At 43.6% G+C, this 21671-nt stretch overlaps 1 protein-coding gene and 1 long non-coding RNA gene across 2 annotated transcripts; one reads left to right on the top strand and one right to left on the bottom strand.

Moving 5' to 3' along the window:
• The first annotated feature begins 2279 nt into the window (after positions 1–2279).
• LOC111078086 (V-type proton ATPase 116 kDa subunit a1) lies at positions 2280–7108 on the top strand. Its single transcript, XM_022372619.2, has 4 exons — positions 2280–2363; positions 4438–6653; positions 6731–6902; positions 6968–7108. The coding sequence occupies exons 2-4, from the start codon at positions 4466–4468 to the stop codon at positions 7056–7058; spliced, it is 2451 nt and encodes an 816-aa protein (XP_022228311.2). The 5' UTR covers positions 2280–2363; positions 4438–4465; the 3' UTR covers positions 7059–7108.
• A 9107-nt stretch (positions 7109–16215) lies between these two features.
• Positions 16216–16487, bottom strand: LOC111078085. The gene is made up of 2 exons (XR_002608215.2): positions 16333–16487; positions 16216–16276 (listed from the first exon to the last, which is right to left on the bottom strand). It is a non-coding gene; the product is annotated as an uncharacterized LOC111078085 (long non-coding RNA).
• Between the last annotated feature and the right edge of the window lie 5184 nt (positions 16488–21671).

Raw genomic sequence — 21671 nt, 5'->3', positions numbered from 1 at the left:
TGCTGGGACTGGAATTGCAGCTGCTACTGGAAGTGCCACTGGAAATCGGAAAGAGCTGCCCATTGGAATCCAATTGGCTGCACGTTTGTGCGGCAGACCGCACTAAAAAGCACTTACACCGCTGGCGATCGCTGGCCATTTTGTTGCTACATATTGGCACTAGACTAATCCAGAGAACCGCACGCAACAACTTAGTTATTGGCCACGGCCAAATGCAGCCAGTGGTCCGACAAGAGGCGGTTGCCAAGCTCAAAGATAGATGGATGGATGGAGGGATGGAGGGAGGGAGGGAGGTAGGGAGGAGACTCCATATGAATGTGGCACATGGGGCACAGCACAGCACTCGTGGCAGCTGTTGTTGCAAGTGTGCGCTGTTCCCGAAAGCATACGAAATGGTGACGCACATTAGCCCGACCGAGTCCTGCCACAGGCGACCCCACCTCAGCCCCCATTTAATGTGCAACAGCGAAAAGTTGCACGTGCTGGCAGCTAAATTCCTTTTTTCCACCGTGTGTGCGCTCCGTCTTTTTGGCCGTCCCCATGCACACATACAGACTTGCTAACGGATGGCCATTATCAGCATCATTATGTGGCATTAGGAGCCAGGCATATGATGATGTTGCAGCAGCTTAAAGTTGTATGCGATTTATTTGCGGTCACTCGTGGCCCCTGTTCCTGCCCCCTGCCCTCTGCCCCCTGCCCTCTGCCCCCTGCTCGCTCAGGAGCTCGTTCAGCTCATTTAAATAGCATAAATTAAGATGCTTAAGCTCATTATGGGCATAGGTGCAAATTTTTAATTAGCCAACTCAACCAAAGCCCTGTAATAGTCAGGTGCTCTGCTATCAGAGTGGCAAGCAGCTTATCAGTCAAGCGCATGCCAGAATTATACAAATAATACATTGAATGCAAACTCCGGAACATCTGCGTCAAATCAAACGGTCTGATGCCATCACATGACGTTTTCAGATAAGTTTATATATTTTTTCTGTGAATTTTATCACTCATTGATTGGCAGAACCCATTGGGAAGCTATTACCTCCGAATATACTTCATAATTTTCAGCATGAATGGAAAATTACTGCTGTAGAGAGTGAATTTTGCAAGTGAATCATGTGCCTACTCGCAAATCGACAAGAGCACGTGACTCGCGATAAGCCGGGGGCGTACTTAAGACAGTTGCCATAGAGACCACCTGATAAACAAAGCACTTGACTCGTCGCCTAATACCAACTGAGTAGACATAATGCTGCCGGTGCTGCCGGTGCTGCCTTGGCACAGACTTGGTCCGGATCCCCTTCACACGTCCCACTTAAATCTTTGAGTAATCCTTGCATATTACCCAAAGGTGTAGCGGCTGATTGTGCTGTGTTGGACCTTGGATGGAGTTTAAGTAAAATATTGCTGAAGGTATACTTGGCACGGATTGTGGGAGCTTCATAGTTCACAAGCGACACATTCCAATCCATTCTTTTGTTATATGTATCTACCCCCAAGTAGGTTATGTCATTCCTCGAAATATTGATTGATGATTCTGTCATTAGATTTCTTTAATAAATGCTGCAGTTGCCATATCAGCTGCAACTCGACTGCCAATCATTTTATGCCACTATACATACGAGTATGTGTATATTGAACAACTCGTGCTTTTACTCGATCATTGACACTATTCCAAATGTGACCACTAATCAGACGTGCGCTGCCTTAATTGGGTTTCAGTCACTTGCCGATTACCTGGCGATTTCATCGCGATGGCCCAGGGGAGCATGGCGATAAGCCAACGCCATCGTCTATCAAAGGCGTTCTTGGTTCTGTTGTTTGGCAACACAATCAACAATACCTAATATGATTAATACAGTTATGTGCTTCGACTATAGGATACCGAGTAGTTGGGTTAATATTTGCATCGAGGATACCCAGTTTCTTATTGCATTATTCTTATTTTACAGATTATCCGATAATAATAACTCTTTGTATAAAATTAAATAAATTATAATTCCATCTTCAACAGTTCAACAATCGGCTTCACTGTAAATCCTGAACCAAAACATAAAAAGAAATTAAATATTTTCTGATCCTTAAACAGCAATCATTAAATCTACCCCAACGAATACCTGTTACAACAACTCAAATCGGCGAGTGTTTCTACAATATTTTGTGATAAAAAAAAGGCACAAAGATTACTTATTGGTGAACGCTCTCCCATAGTGTTCTGGCAGTATATGGGCCTGTATTGGTGCCAAGTGTAGATTAGCTTCAGTCTTATTGGCCATAGAGCTGGTCGGGTCTTAGGCGATTGCACAGTTCTTTCTGCACCATTGGGGTGGCAGGTCGCGAAAACAGTAACCGATTTTTAGCTCACGAGTGTAAGTGTGCTGCTGGAAGAGTATCCTTATTTAATTTTAGATTTTGATTGGTGAACCGAGTGAACAAATTTCGCATTGATTTTGTGATCACAATTGATGGACTTCCTGTGACTCATACGCTGCCACGTCGCCACATCGCCAGTCATGCACTCAACACAAATCCAAAGTATTTTCTAAGCAGTTGCTTAGCCGTGGTTTTATCAGTGCTCCGACACGGGTTAACATTACGAGGTTATCATTGTTGGCCGAGATAAGCCCGTTAACAGGCCATAAATTAGAAAATGCGCTCTTACTTTATACATTTTTTCGTACTCGTAAAAGATATTTAAATAATACCCCCACACAACATGTGTCAGCACGTAGGCGAAGACTCGTAGTTCCTCGTGGGAGACTGGCCAAATTATTCAAAGTTTTGCTCGTGACAATTGTATTAATCGTAATGGCAATCGGCGATAACTTATCTTAATTGATTTTTGATAATTGCCTGAAAACACCAGTTAAACGTCAACTTCTATTTGCCTGCCACTAATACAAGCTATAACCTAGTCACATATACCATATATACGTGCCTATATATGGCGCCATAATTGCCGTGTGACGTCAGAGCACGTGATGGATCATGTGGGGCTGGGAGCCACTCAAACGTCAAGCAGAAACTTGCCGCACAAATTATTACGCTGTCGATAATACTTTTACGGCCAACGAACGGATTTCTTAATGAGCCAAGTAATTCTTTCTGTTCGGGCCAAGCCCCGTAGTGAACCCATAACTGCAGACATAAGCCAAGTGGGCCAGGGACTGGAGCAGGGATTGTGGCTCGGATTGGGGCTGGGCTATCGATAATCAGACATTTGCGTGCAGTTTGCCTGCAAGATTTATGGCCAACTTAAAGGCAATTGTCTGCCGCTCAGATTTATGGCTAAAACTGATGTACAAGACTGACCGCGATAAGGCCAGGAACTGCACTGATTTATCCATTGACAGCCATGGGCGGTGACCACCTACAGGCACAGAATTAGGTCTGTGAACTGTAAAGGAAGTGGTGCGTAAAATTGTTTGCACTTGGGCAAATGTTCCACACAAAGAAAATTAACTCTAGAGATTCCAACTCATACTTAAATCAGTTTATAGTAAATATAATGCTATATCTTCCACCCCATTGCATAACTCCCAGCCCCCCATTCAAAAGAAAAACCCAACAATCTGCGAGCCAATTGAGTGTCTTCGAGCATTCCATTGAATTTCAATTTAGAAATCAACAACCAATCACCACGATGCCATCTATATTAAGTAGCTTCCTGTAGCTGTAAATCAGATCTCTCGCATGCCGAAACTATCGGAAAATCTCAGTGAGGGCACAGACAGCGTGACTCTCTATCAAGCGTGGAGCTACTGCGAGTAGTCGGGAATCAGACTCAATCATTTTTATGGCCAGACAGGCGAGCCGAAATCACAGCAAACGAGTAGCCTAGACGGCCATAAATATCTATAATCTGGAATAGCCAAATCAGAGAGTTATCAGAGAGAAAACGGGGCCCAGCCCAGCCCCAGCCCAGCCCCAACCACCACCCACAAAGACACTGCACAGGTCCTTGATGTGGCCGTATCAGGGGGCTGTCAGGGAAATAAGCATTTAATGCAATAAAAGACTTTTGGGGGATTATTTGTAAACCAACTGATTGCTCGGTAATTGTTAATAATTTCAAATTATTAATGCGCGCAGCGCTCAGGGCTCCATACACATACACCCACTCCAGATAGCTCCGAATGCCAATAGATAAGGGGCCGAACCGATCTCGATAGCCGAGCCCCGGGGCAAACCGCTTATCTAATCTGGGTGAGAGCCGTAAACAGTTCTGTTCAGTTCCACTTATGTGATTGATTGCGACACTGGGAGTGCACTGAAATTTGGAGGACCATAAACTATGTGCGTCAGTCGGATCAACAATGTTGGTGGACTGGGACTGGGACTGGGACTGCGACTATGACAAGCCGCCGACCCATTAGACCTAGTCGGACACACCTAATCAGTCAAATTGCGAATACAACTGACAGTATGATTCGTCTCTTGCAGTGACAGACATCGAACGACAGACACAACCATGGGGGATATGTTCCGGAGCGAGCAGATGGCCCTGTGCCAGCTGTTCATCCAGCCCGAGGCAGCCTATGCCTCCATTGCCGAGCTCGGCGAGAGCGGCTGCGTCCAGTTCCGGGATCTGAACGAGGAGGTCAGCTCCTTCCAGCGCAAGTACGTTACGGAGGTTAGACGCTGCGACGACATGGAGCGCCGCCTGCGCTACGTCGAGGCCGAGATGAAGCGGGACGAGATTGCTTTACCCCTGCTTGTTGGTGAGGAAGAGCCGGCCGCGCCCAATCCCCGCGAGGCAGTCGACCTGGAGGCCCAGCTGGAGAAGACAGAGAACGAGCTGCGGGAGATGGCTGCGAACGGGGCCAGCCTGAAGGCCAACTTCACGCACATGGAGGAGCTGAAGTGTGTGCTGGAGAACACCGAAGGCTTCTTCTCCGACCAGGAGATCATTAACCTGGACTCCAATCGCACGGTGGATCCCAACGATCCCACCCAGCAGCCGGGCGGACAGCGCGGGCAGCTGGCCTTTGTGGCCGGTGTGATCAAGCTGGAGCGCTTCTTCTCCTTCGAGCGAATGCTGTGGCGCATCTCGCGCGGCAACATCTTCCTGCGGCGCTGCGACATCGAGGGACTGTGCGACGACGAGGAGACCGGTCGACCCGTGCTGAAGACCGTCTTTGTGGCCTTCTTCCAGGGCGAGCAGCTGAAGCAGCGCGTGAAGAAGGTCTGCTCAGGCTACCATGCCTCCGTTTATCCCTGCCCCAGCTCCCATGCCGAGCGGGTCGATATGATCAAGGACGTGAATGTCCGCCTGGAGGACCTCAAGATGGTGCTCAATCAGAGCGCAGATCACCGCTGCCGGGTGCTCACCTCGGCCGCGAAGCACCTGCCCCGCTGGTCCATCATGGTGCGCAAGATGAAGGCCATCTACCACATCCTCAACTACTTCAATCCGGATGTGACGGGCAAGTGTCTGATTGGCGAGGGTTGGGTGCCGGCCAACGATCTGACCACGGTGCAGGAGGCCCTGGCACGCGGCTCCAAGCAGTCGGAGAGCTCCATACCAGCCTTCATGAATGTGATCGAGACGAACGAGCAGCCGCCGACCTATACGCGGACGAACAAGTTCACCAATGGCTTCCAGAACCTGGTCGACTCCTATGGCATTGCCTCGTACCGGGAGGTGAATCCGGCCTTGTATGCGTGCATCACCTTTCCCTTTCTGTTCGCTGTGATGTTCGGCGACCTGGGACACGGCATCATCTTGGTTTTATTCGCCGGTTGGCTGATCCTCAAGGAGGAGAAGCTGGCCGCCATCAAGGAGGAGATCTTCAACATCTTCTTCGGCGGTCGCTACATCATCTTACTGATGGGCCTCTTCTCCGTCTACACGGGCTTCATCTACAACGATGTGTTCTCCAAGTCGATGAACATCTTCGGCAGTGGCTGGAATATGAACTATACAGAGGAGGTGATGACTGACCCAACCCTCAAGTACTTAACACTGCGTCCCAACGACACCTTCTTCAAGACCTATCCCCTGGGCATGGATCCCATTTGGCAGATGGCCGACAACAAAATCATTTTCCTCAACACCTTCAAGATGAAGCTGTCGATCATCTTCGGCGTGCTGCACATGGTCTTCGGCGTCTCCATGTCCGTCGTGAATTTCCTACACTACAAGAAGTATGCCAGCATCTTCCTGGAGTTCCTGCCCCAGCTGCTGTTCCTGCTGCTGCTCTTCGGCTACATGGTCTTCATGATGTTCTTCAAGTGGCTCGTCTACAACGACACTGTCGAGGGGCCCCTTTCGCCGGCCTGTGCTCCCTCGATTCTCATTCTGTTCATCAACATGATTCTGCAGGGAAGCCAGGACACGCCGGAGCCCTGCAAGGAGTTCATGTTCGAGGGCCAGAAGGCCATACAGATGGTCTTCGTTGTGGTGGCGGTTATCTGCATTCCCTGGATGCTGCTCGGCAAGCCGCTGTACATAATGATGAAGCGACGCGGCAGTCCACCGCCCCTGCCCAAGTCCCAAGAAAGTGCCGCAGGAGGGGACCATGGCGGTCACGGCGAAGACGAGCCAATGGGTGAAATCTTCATCCACCAAGCCATACACACAATCGAGTACGTGCTGAGCACGGTCTCCCACACGGCTTCCTATCTTCGTCTCTGGGCCCTGTCCCTGGCGCATGCGCGTAAGTCCAACAGAATGATCCCTGATCGCTGGATCTCTGGAACGTTGATATATATATATTTTGTATTTCCCTTTCAGAGCTCTCCGAAGTGCTGTGGAACATGGTCCTCGCAAAAGGATTCATATTTAACAGCTATATTGGGGCCATTGGCGTTTACCTGGTGTTTGGTGCCTGGGCGTCGCTCACTGTCGGCATCCTGGTGCTCATCGAAGGACTCTCTGCCTTCCTGCACACACTTCGCTTGCACTGGTAGGATACTATTTGGAGTTGTTTCTTCATTATCCTTTAAGCTGACCATATTTTTCCCTCCACAGGGTTGAGTTCATGAGCAAGTTCTATGAGGGCGCTGGTTACGCCTTTGAGCCCTTTGCCTTTAAGACCATTCTGGTGGACGAGGAGGACTAGAGACAGACTCCTAGATGGGACTCACACACACACACACAGAGGGAGAAAGAGAGAGAGAGAGAGCGCGCAGGACGCACTATCCCAAACATTTTCCGTTTATTTCGTTTTCTTTTTTTTAAGAAAAAAATAAATTTTGTTTGATATGCATACACCCAGAAATACGAGTGTACACATGTACATACATACATACATACATATGTATGTATGGCATATATGTATGTACATTCTCGTACTATCTGTATTTTTCTTGGCTCATTTCTGGTCTTGTCAGACGACGACAAATGTTTGTCATATGCTTTCTGACAGTTTTGCTTTGGTCACCCAAGTGACAACTGCAGACAGGCACACACAATCACAAAGCAAATTGCTTGCGTTCTCCTCTGTGTGTGTCCGCAAAAAGAGAACTTTTCGGATGGGTCTGGTCTATGGGTCGGTCGGTCGGTCGGTTATTTTTTCTCATTAGAAAAGTTGTCATATGCTGAAATTATGTTGTCAGTTCGACTGTCCATCGAGCATTGAGTTGTGAAATTGCCCTGTGCCGCACTCGCCAATTTAAATAATAATATGCCAACTAGGATATCCAACACGAGAGTTAACCACATCGCAAGTGAACCATAAAAGGATTTGTTGGCCGGGCGATGCCAAATACAACATTTTAAATAGATTACAAAATAAAAGAGAATGAAAGCTTTAACATAATATGTTCTTTTCTGAGTACAGAAAATTATAGAAAAGTTATAGTCGGCAGCCTTGAGAATTAATTACGAGGTTAAATAAGAGACTTTTATTACCAATTGAAATATGTAGATGTAACTTAAAACGGGTAGATGTTTGTTTTTAAAATCCAGCAGCATAAGAGGAACAAAAACAAAGACAACATAGCAGATATGATTGGACTTTTTTCGACATTTCTCGCTTAGTCAGATGCTGAAGTTTTCCTTTATTTCCAGGCAACACTTTTGTACGGCCAAAGGCTCCTGTCAGCTGAGGAGATAAGCCAACTCACACACACACACACACACAGATACGCACTCTCACACCTGCACGGGGCATCCCTAAACACAAACAAAAACTCCAAACACTTTTCGGAAAAGGTAGCAGGAGAGGCAGGAGATGAAGTTGCTTGCCATGAAACTGTTAAATGGCGCGAAATTCTTTTCAATTTCAATTTTGAGCTTTAGGCCCCGAAAACGTTGCCGGGCTGGGCCTTTGTTGCCGTTGCCTTTTTTTTTTTGGCTAGAGCACATTGCCAAATATTTGCATTCGAACTCAATTGGTTGCGTTTTGTGTTTATTGCCTTTTGCTGGCCGGCAAAATGGAACGTGTTCTCTCGTCTATCTTTTTGGACGGCATTCGATTTTGGTTATTTCGTTGTCAGTACGCCCGCTGCCGTTGTATTCCCAAAAATATATTCGCGACCAGCGGCGTGTTGACAACGGGGCAGGTGAGACCTGCACCGGGACCGGGACTGGCACTGGACCCAAGCCTGGGCCTGGGAGGGCCAGGTGATCTGAGGCAAAACACACGCAATGCAAATAGGAATTCAAACAGTCGGCCAAACGCTTTGAACCCGCATGTCAAATGCTGTTTTCCCAACAATAACAACAACAAAAACAGAAGTTGTGGAAGCCGGGAGGAAGAAAAAAAAAAACAGCGACAACTATTTTTCCCCGGGCAGTTCTGGGCTAGCGGCAGCAATGGTTTAGTCCTGTTTGTGCAGCTGACATTCTGGTCAAGTTTCGTGTTGATGCTGCTGGGAAAAAAATCCAAGAGAGAGTACGCTAAAGTGGAGTCAGATAACTCGACAATGTGATACCTAGCAGTCATTGAAGACACAGAATATAAGCTTCCATAATTAGATATGTTAGTGCAGAGTAAAACCCAGAACTTCTAAGGTTTTTTGGGAGAAAGAAAGCAGGAAAAAGATGATCTGCGTGCTTTAAAAACTCTACTGGGAGCTGCTTTTCATCAGGCACTTATGGCCATAATAATTCCTTTTGTATACGATTTCCTCTAAATGTTTTATACATTTTTACGAATTAAATATACCCTTCTAGTCCTTCAGTAGTACGTATAAGGCACGTATCGACATCTGCATCGGAAACAAATGCCCAAACAAGAGTCCATGCGATCGGCATATTAATATGGCTGCCAAATGCATTAAACAAATAAATGTTTTGCGTTTGCCTAGACAGTGCTCTCTGTGAGGCAGGCGGTCGTAAATTATGTGCCCCGGCCTAATGCATTTGGCCTCGTATTAATCAATGTTTGTGTCCTCCGTTTTTTGCGCTCAGTATTCGCCACTTTATGGACAACTGCGGCATTTGCTCTTGCATTTATTTTAATTTATTTGCCCAGCACAATTATTTGCATTTTATTGTGCCAAAGTTTCCATTTCTGTTTTTTGTTTCTGGTTTCTTGCCGCTTGATTTTTTGCGTGTATAAATATAAATCAAATTGCATTTGTTTGGTGTCGCTGATTTGCATTGGGATTTGTTTATAAATCCGCAAACACATTCGAGCTCAAAACAATAGTTCTGGCCTCCGCTGACCCCCATGCGAATGTATCCATAGATATTGCATTTTAATAGTAGTTCTTCGGTGCATATTTTCTTTATGATTTTCCATGGCATCCTTTTTTTAGTTTTTCCATGGCATATGCAGTGTGCTGGTCGTCTAATTGAATACCACAGGAAAACTGGTTCAACTAAATGCTATTTTTTATGATTTTTCTGCTGACCTTCTTTATTGTTTCATGTGTGCGGTGGGATGTTTTGTTTTCATTTCTGAATTTATTTGCAGCAATTAAACAAATATGCAATTTGCCAGATTGCTTTGATATAAAATTAATGAAATATCCCAACACTCTCGTTTCGTTTAGTTGTTTCTATTTGCATCAAATATTTATGGCATTCAATTCGGGCATTTTTATGCCCATCGAATGTCGAAAGTTGATCCCAGATGCAGATAAACTTCTTGGTGTCCCAAATTATCCGGCGTAGGCTCTACCAGATTTTACGACACTCTCCAACAAAGTCAGTAAATCAAAAGCAGATAATTTCCCAACAGCTTCACTTTCTTGCCACACAGCGTCGTAGCTTTCGGGGGCGCCTCACCTAGTTCTGGCCACAAAACGACAAAGGCAAAAGCAGATAATTGTTCAGTGAGAACCGCAAATTATAAAATGGTTTTATGGTTCTTTCCTCCGTGGCCCAGTCTTGGGCTAGTAAATTTACATACTTCTGACGAGCGGCCGCCCGCCCACTCAGCTGGACGCACGTACAACTTTTGCTTTATTTATGCCTACGAAAAGGACAAAATCGGAAGGGGGGGCCGCCAACGGAAACGGAAAGTGGAGAGTGTGGGCCTTCGTGTGCGTGTAGATGAGCACAATTGCGCGTCATAAATTTGAATTATTGTGCTCTTTGCATTTGACAACGACTTAAAAGCACTTGCAGCGATTTGGGCCAGTCCAGTTCAGTTCACTTTGGTCCAGAAGGAGAGCAGAGCAGAGCCCCGCCGCTCCGAGGCAGTCATCCACGAACATGTCCTTGAGACATGTACGAGAGAGAGCTGGGTACTGGTAAACGGGTACCCACACCATTACCAACATTTTTGTGGCTGCACCATGCCACGCCCACCCCCACCACCACCACCGGCAGCAACCAGCAACCAGCAACAACAATGGCAGAGACATTTTTAGTGGACATTTATTTTATGCTTGAAACGCATTGAAATTTGCGCCCAAGGCGCCAGCTTTGTTGATGATGAAGTCGGTCAGAGCTTTGTGTAGTGTGGTGTGTGTGTGTGTGTGTGTGGAGTGGCATGGAGTGGTGTGGCCTGTCTTTTGTCAGGCCATAAAATATTCCTGAAGCTTTGCTCTGCTCTTCCTTTTTTTTTTTGGCTGTCGGAGCAAGCAGTAAAGTGCATTAGCCATTTTAGCACTTGACGCACTTTCAGCCAAAACGATCCGGCATCACGCCGACAATCCTTGTCTCTAATTAGCCAGAACTGCACTGCTGCAGTGCTCCAGCGTCACAGCATCTGCACTCGAGTTTGCTTAAAGTGTTAAAGTGTTTGCCATTCCCTCTGTCTATCTGTCAGACGGGGGTCTCTCAGCTGAGCCATGACAGACAGCTGAAAACGGATTAATTTGTCTGAATGCGCACTGTGCTGACAGCCCGACCAAAGCCACAAATTGCTCAAGATATATATATATATATATATACATTCTCGGGCCGCATCAAAAGAAAGCCAAGCAATTTGATATTTTCAGAAATATATACGAGTGCATGTGGAATGGTGGTGGATGGGGGTGGTGTGGCCAAGACATTGGCTGGTTGAGGGTGGGCTGATGGTTTTCCTTTTGCTGAAAGTGGAATGAGTGGGGGATGGAACGGGTGTGGGATTGACCATGTTAACAATAAACAATTGACCACATGACATGACAAGTAACGAATATGCCAGCCAAAAATGTTTCCATCAAAATAAAAGAAGAATAAGACTTTAGTATTCGACTGAGAGATGGCCTGTACTATCAAAATGTTGTAAATGGAATAAGAATGGAATTAATTACTACTTTTATGACTGCTCACTGTTCATATGTAGAGTAACGAGTAACTCTCAATTACGTTCTATAGAATGTTTTTTAATGAGCTCACCCGACTTGCTTAAACGTTGAAACGTTATTTAACTTCATATCAAATATATGTATATATATTTATCGATCATAGCTATTCTCTATTCCATTTTTTGTTTGAGTTTAAAATTAATTCATGTACTTCTTGTGCTCCAATCGAGGCGCAGCAGTCTTTCCCTTAAATTGAAAACCCCCTAAATGTCATCCATTACAGAGTATCAAATACCGCTAGTGGCCGGCAATAAAACTATTAAACGATCCAGTACATCTACACTCTGACACACACACACATAGAGAACCTTTGTACGCTCACTCGTTCAATTGTACAACAATTTTATTTGTTCGTTCTTCGTTCTTCGTTTTTTGGTGTGCTTTTTTAACTCTGGGCCATGTCTGCACAAATGTTGCATAGCAATTGCTTTGTGTGTTCAATTTTTGGCATAACAACAAACAAGCGGACACACATACCCGCACCCGTACCCGTACCCGTACCCGTACGCGGACACACTTTGAGGTGGACGGACGGCAACAATGGGCAGTCAAACAAATGAACAAGAGCGCACAAATTTTGCAGCTGTCAGTGGCACGAGCCAGGACACGAGGCACAACAGGAGGCACAAAGAAAAATTTTTTATTTGCCCAACGAAAGCAGAACGAATCCCACAAATTGTGGTTTAAAATTATTTTTTGGTTTTCGTTTTGTTTTACGTTTTTGTTTTTTTTTTTTTTTTTTTTTCCAGTTAGAGCAATGGCAATGGCCAGCAGCCAAAATGGGCAAAGTGGGAGTGGTCGAAATTGTTAAATGCTTAGATGTCTGCAAAGAATTTGTCGCCAAGAGGCGTTGAGAATGGATTTTGCCAAGCTGCTGTCACGTATACGTAATATGGCCGATGGCCGATGGCAGCCCCTGAAAGTATGCACCGTAGATCGGTAGTTCCATTGAGGGGGCGATAGAAGTTGATAAATGCTATTTTTTTTGGTATTGTAGTGTGGGGTAGCCCCGCAACTATGTCTGCGAATATGAAAAATGACCATTTGATAAATGGCATTTCGGTTTAGTTTCTAACAGGTTTCAATGGTGAGCGGAAGTCAAAATATTCTTCAGCAAAATCTCTCAACTGGTATTCCTATTCCGAAATGAAGGGATAGATGTACTTTTAACTGGGTTCATTTAGTAGTTTTAACGTACTACATTTTCACATCATTTTATGTAGTTCTCCCTGCCAGTCCCTTCCCCTTGGCGGGCAGCTTAGGCAAATGTAATTACGCTTACAATCAGCAGCTAATAAACCTCAAAGCAGCAATTAAACGCAACGACTGCTTAAAGCGTTGAGCTCTGTGGCAGTGTTCCTTCCACACAGACAGAGACACAGAGATACTCGAACACACACACCAACACAACAATAGACAGTGGCACAACAAAGCAGACAGATACCGTTAATCGCGTTATCCTGTGTTGTTATTGTTGCCAGCACTCCTTCGGACAGGGTCACATTTAATTGTGCACCATGTTCAACAGGCCATTGTACATGCGTATTAAATGTAATTAACTCATTATAAATGATAACGTGGTCGAAGGGAGTCCAGGTGGGGGGTAGGTATGTCTTAAGCCGCCAAAGGGATGGGGGGGGGGGGGGGCCCATTCCACTTCCACTGGCGTCACAGCTAATTTAGTCGGGCAGGCGGGCAGAACGTGTTAGGTTGCCGCATTCTCGGTGACTCGACTCGACTCCACTCCACTCGACTCGGGGCTAAATGTGGAATTATTACCGGAAAAGGACATTGTGACGCGCTGGCTATTATTCAGGTTGAGGGCACACGGGGCCAAGAAGAAGAAGAAGAAGAAGAAGGTAATAAAAACTCCTTTAATGCGCCTGTGACTCTCCCTCGATGTCTCTGTGGATATTTGGCCCCTTGCATTTACTGGCTGTGGTTTTTCCTTTTCTCTTGGTTTATTTTATAGTTTGTCTCTCGCCTCGCCACCTTGAGGCCCCTTTTAATTATGTAACACACACTCCAGCAGAGTGCTCCGTTACGCACCTTAGCTGTTCGCTTACGCCACATTATCCCAGTGGCTCGTTTGGGGGGATACATTTTCCACATTTTCCGCATTTTCCGCCACGTGTGGTCTTCATTTAGATAAAGTCAACGGCCAGATAAGTTTAATTGGTCTAAATGGGAATAAAGCATTTCCATTTGTTTCCACTAGTCAAAATGCTAAGTAAAATTCGCCATTTGGAAACTCCGCTTTAAAAAACGAAATCTGGAAAATGTATTTAAAGTCATAGAAGGCAGCTGGGGGGTGAGAAGGAGAGAGAGAGAGACTTAACTGCCAACATTTACCATCAATAGCCGCATTTGCTTATATCAAGTGAAAACTTTCTTATCGGCAGCTCCAGCGGCAACTCCAATGACAAATTGAGACAGCGATGTGGTGCAGCTGAAGAGGCTGCCGAACGGGGGTCGGGCCAAAAGTTCGCTCACACACACACACAGACATATCCGAGGCACGGCACTCGTATAGATTGTGACAACTTGCCACTTTGGGCCACGTACATTTTTGTCGTCTCTCGATAAGAAAATTCATAAAACTCCTGCACTGACAAAAGGCAAAGGGAAACGAGCCAAAGGCAGAAAAACGCAATCCAACTCGAGAGTGTCGGCAGCCGTGAAAGTGGCATTTGAGCCGGGCCAAAAACTTTTCGTGCCAACTTGCTAATCTAATGAACAATTGTGGCTGCAAGCCACCTTTAACACCTCCGGGCGGGGCCTTAGCAACTCAGATGCCGGCACCTGTGCCGTGCCACTAGCAGGCGCCTCTTAAACTTTCCACTTGACACTGCCACTGCCACTGCACCCGGATTAAAATGGAAAATTAAGCACGAGGCCATGTGATGTCAAAGAGCCGGTTTTTTTTGTATTTTCTGTTGAGGGGTACCCCTAATTGAATTCGCCGTCAACTGATTCGGCAGGAATCTAATGCAATTTGAGAGTTTTTAAATTGCAGCCCAAGTTTTCAGACAACGCAAACAAGTCAACAGCAAACTTAATTGTCATAATTTGTGTTGACAAACTTGACGAATTTACACGGAGCACACGAAGAAAGGAAGTCCAGCCCCGTAGGCCGCAGCATTCAATACCCTCTTAGATCGATTACTGATGATCGGTTTCGGTTACAACTCAAAAAACTTATGTTTATGTATAGAAAAAGTCAAATCTTCACCCACACAGATGTTGCTTGGATTAATCTTGTGTAAGAAAATTTCATTAAGCTTCACAACTGACAGATGAACTTTAATATACGAGTATATACCAGCTATACGGTTATACTTCGGATCAAAGTCGTAGTAGGTGTACCCTCTCCAAGGGTATGAAAAGCCGAGGCTGGAATAAAGGATGCTCAGCAGAGAGCTTCTGCTCTGAAGCCATGGCGGGGCATATGTGGCCATCTGGCTGAGCAAAAGTTTCCTGCACAAAACAAACTAACAAAAGGCCAAAGCAAATAGAGGGAGCATCCAGCAACATGGATTCTGCTGTGGCAAGCAAAAGCCGAGCGGGAAATATAAATGGCAGCGACCCCACTATTTTGCTACCGTGTAACGCTCATGGAAATAGAGAAATTTTGGAAATAATTTTAAAGTGACCAAGCGATGTCCTATGGTGCGGTAGCCATGGGCTGGGTATCACTCGAAGAGAAACCATCGCCACAGCACCGGAACGTGGAGAGTCCGAAGTAAAATTGGACACTTACCCGTAATGCTGGGCAGCAGGAAGACGTCGACGACAACGACGACGACGGCAAAAGACAAATAAAGACTAAGCAAATAAAATCTAATAAAACGAAGGACACAAAAACTTTAGCCAAGCCGGCGAAAATGAGCTAAATGCTGCCACGGGAGTGGGGTATTGGGTATGGAATGGAGATGGGGATGGGGATGGGGATGGCAGGAGCTGGTTAGAGAGCAGATGAAATAAAGTGCCAGAAGTATGTTTCATTAGCGGCAGCAGCAAGCCAGACAACAGCAAAGGGGGATAATGTGCCAGTGGATCGACAAGGACACATGCCCAAGTGGAGCTCCCTGATGAACTTCAAACAAACTCCATGGTAAAAAAAAACACAATCTAGTAGATAATTGCACGACAATGAACTATCATAGGTTTCTCTATAGGCTCTAAATGCTGATCTCAGCAACGTTATTCTGCCTCCTCTTTTTTTACACCAGTCCGCTGGCTATAAATACCCGTTCCGCTCACATCACATAACCAAATGCATTTTAAACACCGCTATTGATATGTGTGCTCTCATTTTTATAAAAGAAACATTTAACATTTGGTTGCTAAACGGTTCACAGACACTTCATAACCAAATCCTAAGTAGCGTACTTTTGAATAAAGACCTCCAACTCCGCATCTGTCATCTCCTGGTGAGCGCATATTTCATTACATCTATCCAAAATGTTGAAGAATCCACACGGACCTGATTGTACTCGGACTGCTCTGCACTTCTTCATTCTGCTATTCCAAGTATAAGTGTTGCTTCTCTTGCACTTTGATGAACCGCCTCCCTGACGGCAAATTTCTGGAAATGTTAACATCACTCAACTAAAATATCGGGAATCAATTATGTTTGCAAACCTTTAACCATATCGTCACCAAGTGTCATGTGCAAAAAAAGGGACACAATAGCGAAAAGACAGAGAAGCACCTTCATTTTATCGCTCAAACTGAATGGAACTGAAATAGATTTCTTTTGCTTTGAACCTTTCCTCTGTGCTATCACGATTACAGCATGACCGTCATAAGTTGATCCCGGGAAATGTGCATAACATTTCTGTTTCGTTGCAGCGCAATTAAATTTAATGCGAATTTGTTTGAAAACTTTTCGAAAAATATCAGAGAATCTTCGATATGTAGAAGCTCGGATTTAAAGCATAAGTTCACACTGAAAAATTCTCTTGCGAATAGCTGATTTCCCTTTCAAACTTTCAGTTTCAATCAGATTGATGGATGCTGATGACAAACAATAAGCCGTCAGGCATTCTCGTAGTAATAAATTAAATAATTTGAAGTATTTTCAGTAAATTATTTTGCATTAAATTCTGTTAACCCAAATGTGATTTATATGGTAGCTGTGCGCCCTTAACAATTCCATTCATTTTAATGCATCTCTTTTCATAGAGATTAATGCAGATACTCGTAGCTGCCGTTGATGGTTCAAGTAATTAAAATTCATAAAATTACTGTATAATATTTATACACACACAATGCATATATATACACAGACGTACATAAATATATACTTACACATTAATGAGTTTGGTTCATTGACAAAATGTTTCAATGTGCCTCCGTGATAAGGGCCTCGCATAGGGGATCGTCACCGAGCGATACCCAAGTGTATTGTTACACCAGGATCTGACTTTCAATTGTCTGCATATCTCGTAATTGTATCTCGGTGGCAAATGTTGAAACATTGCCAGGGCAACAATGGCAATTTAATCTTATTGCCGAAGCGCAAAAGTTCCGTTCAAAAATGAAAGAAGCAAAAAAAAAAAGTAAATAAAATTCAGCGCAAAGTGCCGCAAGTGCCGTCATAAATTATAAGCAAAAGTTATAATGGCTCCTCCATCTAGTTTTCACATTATGTGCGCTCTTCTGGTTCTTCTTCCTTTTAATAAAATTGTATTTAATATATGAGGGGCAGAGCCGAACGCCGAGTCACGATATTTCAATTATACGCTCGGTGTGAATTGTGGGACGGCCAGAGCTCCGCTCCGCTGAAAACTTTCATTAAACAATGAGAAATCGTTTTTGAAATAATCCAACACACAAGATGAAACGAGAACGAACCCAAGATGAAATTATCTATTCTCGTCATATATTCGGGCCCAAGCATTGACCAATATATTATTTATTCAATGTGCAACATCCTGAAAAACCACTTTCTCCCTCCAACAATTATGGGGAATTTCAAATAACCCGAAAAACCAACAAAATAGAATTATTATTCACAATAATCGCCAACCTCTCATGTGAGCAAATCGCTTAATTAAATCATATCATTGGCTATAAAATGTTGTGAAAATCCACTCGAGCAAACTGAGTAAACTGTCAAGCCCCCCAATCATATCAAAACTGGGAGTATCCTTTCACAGATCGGGAGCAATTTTCCCGTTTATTAACCCTTCATTAATCACACACACACACACAGACGACAGTGGCTCACAAAACTATAAACACATCTTGGAAAGGGAAAAAGTGGAGTGGGAGTGGAAGTGGAAGTGATTAAAGTGAACTTTCTGGGCTTAGCGAGGATAATGGGGTGGCAGAAACTAAAACTCGTCATAATTATGCCATAGACATTGGAGATAATTTTGACAATAACTCAAGCAAAAGAACTTTGTGTGTGTAGGTTTATTATGGATGCTTGAATAAATTGCTGCATATAATTTATTCTGTGAACTCGTAATTCGAAAATTATATGTATGCATGTGTGGCTTTAATTGCTCAGTCAGTCAGTCAGTCAGTTGGATTTGCGTAGGCCCATAAATTGAACCCGGTGGAGGTGTAGAACAAGGGTTTATCTGCTTCCAAAAATATTTACATATACTCCATTAAATAGGTTACAATTCTTGCATTCCGTGTCTACTGACACTCTGTTCATATTACTCAATTCATTTATAAGTATTGTGTTAGATCTTATTTATATTGCTTAATTTCAGTGCCATTCACTGACTACCGGGTATCTCTTAGTCTAGTAGCTCTCTGTAGAAATGTATCACTAGTTATTTTCCATGTGACTAGCACAGTCACACACATTGAACCATTTCAAGTTTATAATTAAGTTTAAACTTTCTGTGTGTGTTTATTATGTGCTGTTTTGGATGCAGCTAATTCAGCGGAGACATTATGCATTCCGTTCAGTTGGCAAGCAATTTGTGTGACAAAAAAGAAACCGAAAATATTTTTGTACACATTTAATGGTGGAATTTTTAAATTTTGATACGAGCGTATTTCACAGCGCTGAGTGTGCTGTCTCTGCTGCACAAAATGATTTATTTTGTGGCTTGTTTTTGGCCAACACCCGATAATAAACAAACAAGCGACCAAAATGCGCAAAACTATAAATAGGATAAAGCACAGACAGCAGAAACCCGAAAGCCCCAAAAATTCCAAATGAAAATGCATTAATTAATTTCGCATTTGAACATTTGCTGTGCATGTACTCAGAAATCCATTTGGATACGTACAAATACATACACACATATATGCTTTCTTGTGGATATTTGTTCAATTGGTTTCTATGTGGCTTATGGCCAGTCGGATGAGGAATTTAAAATTTAATATTCTGAGAGCAATCATTTGGGGAGGAACAATTGTTTTTCATTATAGCAAGAATTCCATGAAATTTTGATTCTAGCTAATAAAATCAAATAAATAAAATAGCATACGTATTATTTTCTTTTCTTCACTTTGACCTTTAAATTGGAATACAATTTTGATTAATTTGAGTCAATAATATCTTGAAGGTGCAAAAAGTATTTTAAATGCAAAACAACTTTACATAAAATGAAGTTTAAGCCAATTTAGCCTGGATCATGGACATAATCATTTTATGATTGTTTTGTACCGAAAACACTTCATGAATTATTCATATGCTAAAAGGAAAAACTAAATTTAATTTCCTAGATTGACTTCGATTTTCGTACTGCCCCCAATCTCAATAAAACCCATTTTCCATTTTCTGCATTTTTTTTTTAATATTTACCAAAAGATAAAATCCCTTATTTTGAGCAAAGCAATTATCAGCTTTGATAAATATGTCTATGCTATCTAACGATCGACATTACGTTGAAAAAATGCAGGCATTGTTACTCAATTATTTATAAGGCCTGCCAGTCAACCAGTAGGCCCAGGCCGGCGTCCCGTCAGGCAGGCACTCAGTCATGCAAGCAACAACACAGCAACGAAAACACGCAATGGAATACCCACAAACACACACTCTTACATAGGCATGCCTTCATGCTGGTATGGCATGTTTTTACAGTTTCATAGCAAACAACAAAAGCAGCCAGCATTGAATACGAATCGAAAATATATAATCGACTATAAGATACCAATACCAATTATATATATTTTAATGTGCATTGGGTAGATATGATCTATACGGAATTGGAAACTGTTCGAAAGACCACCTGAAATTATTCAAAAATACAGAAAAGTGCATTATGATCCATGTCCACCCTGCGGAACTCGCTTCGATATATTTTAAATGTTTTAGTTGTCATTAAACAAGATATCTATGTTCCCATGTACATATGCATACATATTTACACACGTACTTACATAGACATTTACCTGGATCATTGTGCTGATTACTGTTTCAAACATCCCCATGAATACATTATACCCGTATACGGCATGACTGTGGGGTATTAAAAGAGTGCTGGAATGAGTGGCGGCAAAGCTGAAAAGGCGGCAGGCAAATGTAGTGACAGTTAACATAAACACCAATACAAGCGTAAACATATGCTTACACGGACAGTCGATGGGGTGCGGCGAAATGGGGCAATGCAATTGCAAATGCAGACCTCCTAATGAGTCGCCATTGCATCTGAGCTGGCTGTAGCTGTTGCTGCCCCTCTTCCTGGATACTCCATCTCCCTCTGCTGCTCTTGCAGCCTATTTTAATTGAATTAGAAAAACACATACATAGAAGAGATGAAATGCACAAACAGACAGAGAACAGAGAAACAGACCAACAGTCAAACACACTCCAGTGAGCTTCCTGTTTTTGGCCAACACCATCCGCACACTCGCCGAAAAACACACACAATCGCACTCACAAATACATATGCAAGCAGACACAGGTACACACATTTCCAGAATGTCACTCAAGCAGGTACTAAAGTTAATTACTGCAATTTCCGTGCAAAATTGTTTTATGCATCGACAACATGTGGGTCGAACGCAGGATTTTAAATGTGTGCAGGAAATGTGGGAGGGGGTACGGGTGTGGTGGTGCGTGTGGGTGTGGGTGTGGGTGTGTTTGTGTCGGTCATGCCACACGCTTATTTTATTAAGTGCCGCTATTTTTGGGTTACAGCTATTTTACAGCCCCTGCGGATGCATGTAGTGGCGGGCCTCTGCATTCTCCATCCCCCCGAAAGCCAACGAAAACATTCCCCTGCAATACGATTAGGAAATTGGGCAAAGGTTCTAAATTTTAATTCGCTTTGTGGTTTGGGGACATTTATCGGATCGTCTAACTAGTGAATTGGATGGAAGTGGCTTCGTTCTGATAATTCGAAAATTGTTTTGTATAATGGGGATTATTTATTATGAAGCAAGCAAATGCTAGTGTGCCTAATTTAAAGAATATATTTCTAAGTAAATCAATTCGTTAATCTTCAGTAAACTAATCTAAGTAGCGAAATTTCTTAGCTATCAGAATAAATTAAATATTCCATAATCTTAAAAACTTAAGTCTTGGAAAGTCTGGGAGGGGAGAAGCTCAGTAGTAACCAGATGTACTGATTTCTCTTGAAATAATAATTTCTCTTATCCATTCAATTAGATTATAGATGACCCTTAAATCTCCAATCTCCTGTGCCTCAACTTCACAAAAAAAAGATGAATGACTTTTCCTAAGGGCATCTACCCTGCGGCCTTCCACTCGATTGCCCTGCACGGCTCTGCTTTTGTTTTATTTGCTGCTGTTTAGTTAATGGTTTAGCGTGTTACCCTGCCGCCCAGTGGCAACAATTCTTGTTTATGCGCCGCAAACATTTTTACTTTACCACTTTCCCACACGCTTTTTTGGACCTATTTCCCTTGACTCCTGCTCTGCTCCCACCCACGCCTGTTGATGGCATTAAATTTTATTTCACTCAAAACCACGCGCCCATATAAGCATGCTATGGTTGTTTTGTTGCGTCTAAATGTGGGTATATGCGATGCGTGTGCTTTCGGTC

The sequence above is a fragment of the Drosophila obscura genome, unplaced genomic scaffold, assembly GCF_018151105.1.
Source record: "Drosophila obscura isolate BZ-5 IFL unplaced genomic scaffold, ASM1815110v1 contig_200, whole genome shotgun sequence".
Classification (NCBI taxonomy): Eukaryota; Metazoa; Arthropoda; class Insecta; order Diptera; family Drosophilidae; genus Drosophila; species Drosophila obscura.
The sequence above is the reverse complement of the archived record's forward strand: the minus strand, read 5'-3'. Positions and strand labels throughout refer to the sequence as shown.

Coding starts and splice junctions, on each gene's coding strand:
- LOC111078086 (XM_022372619.2), top strand. CDS start 4,466: ATGGGGGATATGTTCCGGAGCGAGCAGATGGCCCTGTGCCAGCTGTTC. Junction 6,654..6,730: donor CCTGTCCCTGGCGCATGCGC/GTAAGTCCAACA, acceptor TTTCCCTTTCAG/AGCTCTCCGAAGTGCTGTGG. Junction 6,903..6,967: donor CACACACTTCGCTTGCACTG/GTAGGATACTAT, acceptor TTCCCTCCACAG/GGTTGAGTTCATGAGCAAGT.